Source organism: Tamandua tetradactyla, chromosome 14 (assembly GCF_023851605.1).
Source record: "Tamandua tetradactyla isolate mTamTet1 chromosome 14, mTamTet1.pri, whole genome shotgun sequence".
Lineage (NCBI taxonomy): Eukaryota > Metazoa > Chordata > Mammalia > Pilosa > Myrmecophagidae > Tamandua > Tamandua tetradactyla.
The window spans coordinates 35,517,525-35,528,660 of NC_135340.1; the positions used below are offsets into that span (position 1 = coordinate 35,517,525).

Below are 11,136 nucleotides of genomic sequence, written 5' to 3' on the forward strand. Positions count from 1 at the left end.
CAGATCTAGGGATATGACACAAACTGTAGTTCTCTCTCTTTCTCTCTCTCTCTTTGTGTGTGTGTGTGTGTATCTGTCCAGCTCCTGTTGCCTATTCTGGGATTATAGGAACTCTGATGCTGGTTCTGGGATATTTGACCAAAAAGGGATGGTAATTTTTTCCTCTGAAGAAAGGTGGGAAGCTTGGTGGGACAGCCTGAGGACAAGAAGTCTGAGAACACTAAGAACCAGTGCCAACAATAAATGCTTTTATAGTCCTCGGCTGAATTCATTTGATTATCCTAATGCCATGGTGAATTAAGTGTTATCATCCCCACTGTGCAGATGAAGACTTGGGAACTCAGAGGAGCTTCTTGACATGCCTAATAACTCAACCTCATATCTCACAGAGCTAAAAGTCAAGCTGAGTACTTTCAACTCCAAATCCTGTGTACTAATAATTTTTAAAAAGTTCGCAAGTAAGCAAGCAGCAAACAAACAGTAAGAAATTCAACTCCTTGGATTCTGGGATAGACAAAGCCAATATTCAGGAATCCCATGAAACAGAAAGACTTGGCCCCCTTGGCACTGACACTGAGATGACCCTTCTCCTGCTGCCCACAAGTCAGGTCCATGAGGTGTTCACCCACCATGATCTGGGCCAGGAAGGGAAACCCTTTCAAAGCCCCTCTACTTCACATGGTAGGGTGGAGGGCAAATCCTTATGAGATTCTTAATCCCAGGAGAGAAAAATCAAAGTTCAGAAAAGTCAAAGTCATCTCCATAAAGAGACCTGTGTTTCCCAAGACATTTAGGGATATCCAGTGCCCTCTCCTTCCAAGTGGAAGGTAGTGACACCTTTCTAGCCTTGGGTTTGGGGGGTGATATTGTGTAAGGAGTTGAGAGAAGATAAGTGGCAGCACAGCTGAAGAGATTTATTATTTTTAAACTAGGGAGGAAGGAACTCCTGAGTCAATCAGCAACTTTGAGAATCCTCTAGGGCACTCAAGCATTTCTAAGGATCCTTGATCATGCATAAACAGTGGAGAGGGGAAGCTCTAGATTCATTTGTGGTGCTGAGATGCTTTCACCCTATCATTGAATCTCACATTGACTATGATCAAGCTCCAGGGGATGTAAGGAGAGTGGAGGAGCATTCAGCCAAACCAGGCTAGGAGAACATCATCAGTTGAGAGGGTCAATGGAAAGGGGGTGCTGGAGGTCAGGCTTACAGACTGAGAAGGAGGGGTATGGGGGTCCTGGTTCACCTGCTGGAGGCGGCGCAGGCGTTGCCGCTGCTCTTGCTGCTGCACATGCAGGTTGGAGAGACGCACAAGCTGGTGAATAGCCTCATCCACCTCCTGATATAGTGTAGCTGGGCCTGGACCCTCCAGTCTGGGGAAAAGGGGAACAGAGAAAGCACTGCCCTTGTCAAGCATCCGGATTCCATTCTTGCATCCCTCCAACATGGGAGTGCAAACATGAGAAGTGGCATAGCAACATGGACGAGAGTGTGGGCTGGACCCAGACTACCTGGATTTGAATCCTAACTCTTCCATTTACGACTGACTTTGACATTTAACATTTATGGCCTTCCAAATCCCCATTTGTAATCATAACTAGAACATAACGCTGTTGTGAAGGTTATGAGATAGTAAGTGTAAAGCATGGTATCTTGCTCAGATACATGCTCAGTAAGAATTATTTGGCAGATAAGATTTATTAGCAGTTCTCTGCTGGGTCTTCACTGCCCACTCCCATTGGTCCCTGCACACCCATCACCCATACTTGTTGCTGTGGGTGGAACGCAGTCGCATCAAGATGGCTCCTCCATCCCTCTGCAATGCTGTCAGCCGAGGATCTGCCAGCACCTTCTGCAGGGGCTTGGACATTCCCACTGCCTCCTGGGGGAAGTTGACAGTTGGGGTTCCACTACAGAGTTCCCATCCCAGCCCCAGTCCCAGTCTCATTCCCACCCCCATTGTCCCATATCATATTGTACCTCTCCCTCTGGCTCCGCTGCTTTCTCCAGCTCCTCAATGGCCTGCTGTACAGAGCCCAGCACACCTCGGCACAGGCAACACAGCTTTGCCACTTCCTGAGACACACACACACACCCACACACATGCACAAATAGATGAAGGGACAGAGTTTAGAATGAGGAACTTAAGCTCTAGGATGGAGATGGGGCAGTTCCAGCAACTCTTTTTTTTTTTTTTAATAGTTTATTTATTTTACATGGGCAGGCACCAGGAATTGAACCCAGGTCCGCTGGCATGGCAGGCAAGCATTCTTGCCTGCTGAGCCACCGTGGCCCATCCTGCAACTCTTTTATGGAGTCAGACCTGGGTTCAGTTCCTGAATTTGTCCTTTACTAGTTATATGACCTTGAGCATGTCCAAGAACCCTTCTGAACCTGTTTCCTCAACTGTAAAGTCAGGATAAGACACAGGATTTTGTGAGGTATAAAGACATGGTGCCAGCTCGGCACTGAGGATGGGCCTAGCATATTGTACAGCTCAGGAAGTGAGTCCCCTCTCCCTCCATCTGCACTGCATCTTCACCTTGGAAAACCCTCATTTCTGCCTATTCAGGCCTGTTTCCCCTTTGATACATAACTTAGAGACTATGTTGCAGATCTCCTTTAATACTCAGCTCAGCTAATGTTCATCCCTCTCTTCTTGAATACTCACACATTAAGATTCATAGAATCATGGAAGGTAAGTGCTGAAAGTCCCTTTAGAGGTCATATCATAATTGCCATACTTTTCATGTGAAGCAGGTACCAGGAAACAGATATAGAAAAGGGCACCATCTCGGGAAGCGAGGTAAATTGTCCAAGGCATGGAACCAGAAATGGCTCTGCTGACTTCTGGATTTTCCCAAAACCCAATGACACTATTTTGCATTCTTCTCCAGTTGTTTCATGATTTACCTTCCATCAAAAATCATATACTACTCTTGTCCTATTAAGAATTTATTTAGCATGCTCCTCCCATCTCCACAACAGCCCATACAATGCACAATATTTTCTTCATGGTAGGTTCTCAATAAACACTTGTTGAGTTGAAATCACTTTTTCTTAACTTTAGAGTCATGCTTCAGAATGTCAGCTGGGTCATTCCTGGCTCCCAGTGTCCTAGGTGAAGGAGGTGATGCTTACCTGATGTATCTCTACCCAGCGGCTGGGAGAGGGGTGCATGTGACCTCCCATGTCCCACTGTAGTTCCTCTGGCTTGGCCACTCTTTTCAGGTCATTCTCTGACAGCAGCTCAGCACCCTGTAGACATGCAAAGGCAGGGAATTTCTGACCTGGGCACCCTGGAGTGTCAGGGACTGGCCTGGGGCTCCAACCAGCCTCTACTCCTCTCTCCACTATAGGAGTGAGGGGCTCAAACCTGAAATCCATGGAGATCAGTTGGAGGGTCATCACGAGTGAGAATCAGTAGCCGCTGAATGAGGGGAGGGTCTCCTGAGTCCTGATGGTAGAAAGGAACAATCTTAAACTGTGGGCAATTGGGTGGTCCTAAACAGCCACTAAGAAAAACTTAGGATGCAGGGAGAGTACCATCTCAAGGAAGTGGTTACCTGAAGCTGACTCAGGGTAGGAATGAGCTCTGGAGGCAGAGGGGGTGCCTTGCGAAGGTCCAGCAGGATGGACAGACCCAATATCTGCAGATCAGGCCTGTGGGAACAGGAAAAGCCAAGAAGACTACAATGCATGTGGGTATGAGAGGGAGAGTGTGTATGTTTAGGAAGAGTGGACAGGGCAGGACAGAGGCATAGGGTCTGATTTTAGTGTTGATAGTCCTCAGGAAAAGTTAGTTCCTAATACATCTGAGAGGTAATGGGCAAAGGGCCAAAGTCTGAGATTTGTGTCCAAGACGCCATGACTTAGCAATCAGGAATCTATATTCACATGGCTACTGGTCAAAGAACCAGGGTCAGAAATAGTAGGAACTCTATGTCCTGGAAGGGTATGAATTAAATGCCTCTGCTTAGGATGGTACCTAATAATTATTGGTGCTCAAAGACTCATTGAATGAGTGAACTGATGTCCTGAAAATCTAGATAGTGTGTTAGGACAATGAAAGTCTAGAGGGCTTATTTTGAAGACTGATGAAGATATCATCCTGGATGTCAGTGACCAGTAAGGCCAGAGGTTAATGAGCTGAAAAATCTGAGAGTAAAGAGGCAGGTGTTCCAGAGGTCAGGAGGTCAGGGCCCTGAGAAGAGAGAAGGTCAGGGTCCTCCTGATTCAGGAGGTTAACGGCCAAGATGCCAACATTGGGCCTTGGTTACCTGAGCAGTGAGTGGAAGTAACGAAGAGCAGTGCTCAGCATGTCTCTGGAGGGTGGAGGCTCCTCAGGAGGGCACGGTGGGGTAATGGTCAGCAGAGCTCGCCCACTCTGGTCTACCCCTCCTGAGGACAAAAAACGGCCAGGCTGTCCTGGCTATGGGGGCAATCCTTGGCTACCCCCATCCACCCTGCCTTCCTCCTAAACCCTCCTGAACTGCTCCTCTTTCCCGACTCCCTGGCCCATGGATTCCCACTGACCAGTCAAGATGAGGAATCCAGATGCTATCAGGTCCCAGGCTACATCAGGGTCATCACAGGTGGAGGCTGGAGAGACCTCTTCTGGAATGCTGTCCCCTTTCACCTCATGCACAGTCTTCAGGGGTGGTGTTGGGGAGTCAGATAGGAGCCCCTCTGGGCCTGTGGGTCCTACACAGACACAGGCAGAGCTAAGGGCCTGGAGCGAAGGTGGGTCTGGCTATTCTGTTCCCATGTAGCCTCAGCTCCTCCTCCTGCCCCTTCCCTACCACCGAACATGGTCTGGCCCTTGCCCCACTGGTCTGGGTGTCCTCTCACCTGTCATACACACCAGGGTCGGCCCCTCTTGCTCTGTCTCTTGAGTCCCCTCTTCTGTAGGCCCACAGGCCTCTGGGGGTTCAGGCTCTTTTTTCTCTCCTGGTTTCAGATCCTCTTTTGGCCCAGACTCTGGCTTCCCCGAACCTTCATGTTCTTCCTTAACCAGGTCGTATTCTGGAAGTTCGCACTCATTTGGTGAAGGCAGACTGACAAGGGCTTCCTGCTGGCTGGCCTCTTCCTTATCCCCCAGTGGGGTACTATCCCCTCCTCGGCTAGGAGTCCCTCTGCCTGCAGCTCTCTTCTTTCTCCTGTTTCCTTTGCCTATTCTCCGAGGAGTGCTGGGTGGTCCCTCAGCCCCTTGGCCTGGTCCTCCCTCAACCTCCCCTGGCCTCAGGACACCAGACTCAGAAGCTTCCCCCAGGGCCACTGCTGGGGACTCAGACACCTCTAGGACTGCTGCCTCGGGGAGAGCCTCAGCTTCCAGGGGAGACCCGGGTGCGACTCCGGTACTGCTCCCCTCCCCAGATGGGCGTGCCTCATCCTGGTCCCGAGGCCCCAGGCCTTTCTGGTGCACCCATGCGCGGTGCCTCCGGTGGCGTCCCTTCCCTCCTGCACCCTTGCGGGTGGGTACTGTCCTGGTCCTGGAGACACCAGAGGAACCCTCAGCATCTGTGGGGTTCCCCCTCATGGGCAATGTCACCTCCAACAGCTCCACATACTCGCCCTCAGGTCCTTCAGCAGGGGCATTGTGCCCATCCCCGGGACTCCGGGTGCCCAGGGTCTCTTCAGGGAGTGGAGGGCTTGGGAGCCGTGGAGGTCCAGAGGGCAATTCTGGGGGCAGCGTGCTTGGCCGATGTCCAACCATGAGGCCCCCTTTATGCACAAATCGGGGGCAGATGAGTTCGGCCCAGGGCAGCCGCTGAATCCCAGAGGGCGCAGACAGTAGGCAGGTACTGAGGTGGCCTGTTGGCCGGTCCTTGTTGATGCCTTGTAACCACTCAGGTGTGAATAAGTAGGCACAGGCCTCATTGGGTACGGGGAACTCCTGTACCCGCCCACCCCCTGGGGCCAGACACTTGAGTGCCAGACGGGGCGCTTGGGCCGCTGACGGCACCACTTGCAGGTAGAAATCTCCCGGGCGCAGTAGCTGCCAGGGCAGGGCTGCCAGCTGTACCACCACCTGCTCATGCAAGCAGAGAGGCCAACCCTCATGGAAGAAGAGGAAACCGCTGTATTGGGCCTGGGGAGAGAGGAAGGAGGCTGTGCTCAGGCCTTTGCTGATAAAACCAGCAGGAACAGGCAGTTAGACTAGGACCATTGTAGGCAGGGTAGGCCTTGGGACCAGTGGGTTACAATCTCAGGGGAGCAGGAGGAAGTTTCGTGGGGCTATTTATGCGGCAAAGAAGAAGGGGTCAGGACTGGGCAGCTTCTGGTGGTAGCTCTCTCTAGGAAGCTACTCCATAGGAAGGAGGGCAAGAACTGAGTCATTACAAAGACATGGTCAGTGGATGCCATTGTCTTGGAGGAAAAGAAATCTTAGGCCTTTATATTTGCAGAAGTGAAGGATATCTATTGAGTCATGTCTGGGGGAGTTAGTATCTGAAGCAATTGAGCTGAGGGGGAAGAAGAAAGTGCCTGGAATTGGGTCTGGAGGGTCAGGGTCTTCGGGCGTCAGTGTTTTTTAGGGGTCAATTTTGGGGATTATGAGTGTCTCTGAGTATTTGTTAGTATCTGAGTTAATATCAGAGGTCAGCGCCTATGAGGGTCAAAGTTTGAGGGAGGTCAGTGAATGAGGCTTAAGTGCTTCTGGCAGGACCAGTATTATGGGAGGCTGCACCTCAGAGTGGGGGGAAATCAGTCAGCGTGGCTAGTCTCTAGAGTGAGGCAGTGGTTCTTAGAAGTAGGACAGGGATGTGCAGTCACTCACACAGGCTTCCTGTTGGACTTTGGCAAGCAGGTGCTTGGCGGGCACCAGGAAGTCCAGCGTGTACCTCAGTGCATCCTCCCGATAAGTCCTCTCGACCACCTGGAACACCTGGCCCAAAAGGGTGGGGGCCGTTGCTTCAAAGGGTGGGTATAGGGCAGCGAGTGTGCTCTGCACACAATCCTCCACTGGCTCAGGCTCCTAGGAGAGACAGGACCAGGCTACAGGCCACATGAACCAGGCTTCTGTGGGTTGCACTGTCATGGGAGTAGCTGTGTCCCCAAGTGGCCCCACCGAACAATGCAAAGGGTAGGCAGTAGGGAAATGATAGCCTAATGGGAGCTGTGGGGTTGGGTCAGTTGTGGTATAGAAGTCTAAGGGGCAATCTATACCCAAGTTCTGAGGCCTCAGCTTTGGGAGATCCTGGGCCATTATGAATACTTCTGACCAGGGCTATTCTTGATTTGTATGAATTGGGAGACTGCATAGCCTCTCTTGGGGAGGAAAGATACAGGCTCCTGGGCCATTAGGGGACTAAGCTGATGGCTGAGAACTCTGGAGTTTGGGGACTTTCAAACAAACAACGGGCACAATCCCTACTTGCAGGGCTCACTACCTGGAGACCCCCTAAGTGCAAGTGGCACCAGTCATGAGCAATCATATCCTAAAGATGGTGGTGGTGGTGGGGGAACAGGAGGAGGGCTGATGGGCTGTCTGTGACTGCTGTGGTCTTTCTAGCACTCATCTCCCAGAGTGGCTCTAAAGCAATCATCCATTCTCTGGGAGCATGTGGGATTGGGTTACAAAGAACTGGGTGGGGACAGTTGAAAAAGGAAAAAGTCACAAAAGAAATTTATGGGGAAGGGAGTAGGAGGTGGTGATGGTATGCATTAGGGCCGAAATCTTTTCTCATTCCAATGGGATCTCTGTCTGCTAACAGTCGACCTGGAGCTAACCTCTCACAAAGCTCAGCTCTGCTTCATGCAGACACCTCTCCCAAAGTGAATCAAGAGGAGGACCTTTCTCAGCAATGAGTACCCTAAACAGCTACCCCTCTAGCTATACCTTTGCAAATTTATTTCTCTTTCAAGATGGTCTTTGAAGTTTCTTAAATCAGATTTCTTTGTTATAAATAGGGAAGGGGATGCTCAGAACTGTATTTACCTAGTCCAATACTCTCCTCCTGAAACCCTGCCTTTACCCTGAAGGCAAACTGGTCTGTGTTACTCCGCTTCCTTCCAGCTAGAGTCGTCAGCCTATCCCGACTGTCTCAGAAGCTGGGGTAGCCACTCCAGGGAACGACATTCAGTGCGTCAGCACAGAGACCCAGTTCCAAGATGTGTGGGCGAGCAGACAGACCCTCAGTGTTCCGGGGACCCCGCCGGTGCTATGAGCGTGGGTGGGAGGAGGGTGGAGATGGGAGGGGGTGAGGCTGAGTGGGCCATCGGCCCCAAGGCCAACAGGGGGGAGTAGAGCCTGAGCAGAAAGGCAGCTGCAACCCATTAGAGGCGGTGAGCTCATGGCTGAGCCAGAGTCTCAGCCACAGGAAGCGGCAGCGGCGGGAGGGGAGGAGGGGTCGGGCGGGGTGGGGGTGGGGGCGGCAGGAGGGAGCATAGAGAGGGGGCCTCCTGCCGGCTGGGACCAAAGTAGAGACGAGAGACTTAGTCAGCTCTCCCTGGCCCAGATCCTCTTTCTTCTTGCTCCAGCCCCCTTGCCAGAGGTGCCCTTCCCTCTGTAGAGGGAACGGCTGCGGTACTGATTTCCCCCCTCCTCCATTCCCTATGGTGAGCGCCCCCTGGCAGGGCCTCTCCCCACCTCCTCTCTGCAGTGAGCAGCCCCCTCGGCCGTGCGGCCCCTCCTCCCTCACTTGCAGTGGGCACTCTCCCTGATAGCGCCAACTCCTTGCAATGGTTCTTGAGACAGTACTTCTGGAGTGAAAGTTCCCAAGAGTGTGTCCACTCCAGTTGATGTGGGCTTCCCCTTAATAGTTCCCTCCTGCTTCCTGTGCCTTCAGCTTCTGCTGCCAGGGTCCCCTACCCGCTGAGGGTGCTCCCGCCCGTGCTCCCTCCCCTCCGCAGCAGGAGAGCTCTGAGGCAGCGGTTCTGTTCTCGGCTGCTGAGCTGGGGGGTACTTCATCCCCAACTTCAATCCTCCCCCCACCCCAATCTCGTTTGCTCTGGCAGCTTCACGCCCCCTGGAAATGTGAATTCTCCTCCCCACTCGATCCACTACCCTAAGGCAATCTCTCTTTCTCAGCGAGATTTTCCCCCTTTGGCCAGGCCTCTGGCTCAGACCCAGCCACAGCTGTGGCCGGTCCCCCAGGGCCGGATGGGTGGGCCCGCCTCACGGGGCTAGTGACTGGGATGGAAAATGGTGGTTCCAGGCAGGTCAGTTCTCATGACCCGAGGCCAGGCCCCTTCCAGGACCGCTGCAGGACCAGCCCGCCAGGGTCTTCCCAGGGTAAGGAGCAGGGACCAGGAGGGGGAGGGGGAGAGAAGATCAGGCAAAGGAACGCGCAGGTCAAGACCGGGGTTGGGGTGAGGGGGGGAGGTGTGAACTAGGGAGAGCCCAAAGGGAGGATGGGGGAAGGGGGAAGGGGCGGAGTAGAGGAGCAAGAAAGAAAGAGCAAAGGCAATACCCGGCAGGGACAGAACCAGGTAGTGGGCAGACAGACGGACACTCAGACCGAAAAAAAAAAAAAAAGGAGAGAGAGAGAGAGAAAGAAAGAGAGAAAGGGGGATCGGAGGAAGGAGAGTCCCAGAAGCGCTCAGCAGTTCAAAGGCGGGCGCAGGAGTCTAAGGGCTGGGGTCTGGGGGCTGCGAGCAGGGAGTGGTCTGCGTGAAGGCAAGAGAGGACTCCGAGGCTGCGACGCGGGACTCACCATAGCTCAGTGCGGGGCTGCGTCCGGCGCTTGGGCGGGCGGGCGGGGCCACGCTTGCCACCGCCTCTCTCCCGCCGCTCGCGTCTCGCCGAATCTGGCCAGGGGACAGCTCCGGCGGCGGCGGCTGCTCTGCCCGCTCCGGCTCCCAGGCCTCGGGGCCCCACCAGGGAGGGCCGAGACGGCCGCCCCGCCCCGCCCCGCCCTTCAGCGCCCGCCCCCCACCCCCACCCCGCCTCTGCGTGGGACCCCTGTTCTGGACTCCTTTCCCAACACCGAGCCTTTAGGCAGCTCTCTACTTCTGGGATGCCCCCAAGCCAGTCCACTCAGGACTCCCGTTCACCCGCAACCCTCTTTCTCCTCCTCCCAGCCCTCCCAGCCGACCCTGACCTTCGGAGGATGCCCCTTTCTTCTCGCCACTACCCCGCTCCCGGTGGGAACGTTTAGCCTCCTCATGGGACACTCCAGAGGCGGGGCCGTGTGTGAATTTCCTGGGGTCGCGGGGTAGGACTGGGGTCGTCGGCGGCTGGAAGCCTCGGGTCTCTAATCTCCTAGGACCCTCATTTCCCCTCACAAAGACACACCACCGGTCGGTTGCCAGACTTTGGCTCCACCTGGGGCTCAAGAAAGGATCCTCAGTAGAGAAAAGAGCGGGGGAAATCAGGGGATTTCCCTAACCCCCCATGGACTTGCCAGCGCTCCTCCTTCCCCTCCCATCTCTGGCCTCAAGCCTCTGGGCTCCGACAATGGGTTCCTGTGTGCATCCCGCGGAGGGTGAGTGCGTGGGAGAATTCGGGAGCGGCGAAGGCTAGGAGTGGGGGGTGAACACTGTGGTTGGAGACCGCAGGGTTTCTCGACCAGGGTCCTCCTGTAGGAGCATGCACTTAGGCGGACTTTTCCTGAGTTTTTGCTTACTGCCTTTCCACTCTGCGTTCCCTATCTCTGCCTCTTCCACTAGCGAAGAGAAGGCACCAGGTCCCCAGTCAGAATCAATGATTCAATACTGGACCCCAGACTCACAGCCTTCGTGGGATGGCGATAGAGAATCTCTCAGTGCCTCTAGGTCTCTTGGCGTTGGAGACCCGTGTCAGACACAGTAGACAAAGGATGCAGGCTAGTTAAGAAGTTCTGGCTTCATCAGCTGTGCCTCACTAGCCAGGGCATCTCCACCGTGTCCAGATGGGAAATGAAGGTCCCATGGGAGTTTCCCATAAGGGATGAGGAGGCATAGGCACAATGAGGAAATACCATGTCCCTTCTTCGTGCTGGCCCGGGAAGCCCCGCTGGGATGTGGGGCCTTCCAAAGCATCCCACTTTCTTAGAAGAATATTGGAAAGCCAGACAGGGACCTCAACGCATATTCCAACAATAAGTCTTACAGAGACTCTCCGGCTCCCTTATAATTGGTGCCTGGAAGCTGGGAGAGTGAGCTTTTGCTACCCCCTGGTGTCCACTCCGTAAGTGCTGTTCTGTAGCCAGTTA

The 11,136-nt window shown here is 53.8% G+C and overlaps 1 protein-coding gene across 5 annotated transcripts in view; it reads right to left on the reverse strand.

Annotated features, from left to right (window-relative positions):
• Nucleotides 1–9,703, reverse strand: part of ARHGEF40 (Rho guanine nucleotide exchange factor 40) — a 20,363-nt gene extending 10,660 nt beyond the window's left edge. For all 5 annotated transcript variants that reach the window (XR_013162270.1, XR_013162269.1, XM_077127281.1 and 2 more), the window contains exons 1-11: nt 9,658–9,703; nt 6,780–6,977; nt 4,853–6,092; nt 4,538–4,705; nt 4,282–4,402; nt 3,568–3,664; nt 3,378–3,458; nt 3,143–3,259; nt 1,982–2,077; nt 1,768–1,883; nt 1,248–1,374 (exon numbers count right to left, since the gene is read on the reverse strand). Coding sequence is in view for 3 of the 5 variants with exons in the window: in XM_077127281.1 (XP_076983396.1) it covers nt 1,248–1,374; nt 1,768–1,883; nt 1,982–2,077; nt 3,143–3,259; nt 3,378–3,458; nt 3,568–3,664; nt 4,282–4,402; nt 4,538–4,705; nt 4,853–6,092; nt 6,780–6,977; nt 9,658–9,660 (2,364 nt within the window). In the remaining 2 variants the exon portion in view is untranslated. The remainder of the gene's footprint in view (nt 1–1,247; nt 1,375–1,767; nt 1,884–1,981; nt 2,078–3,142; nt 3,260–3,377; nt 3,459–3,567; nt 3,665–4,281; nt 4,403–4,537; nt 4,706–4,852; nt 6,093–6,779; nt 6,978–9,657) is intronic.
• Between the last annotated feature and the right edge of the window lie 1,433 nt (nt 9,704–11,136).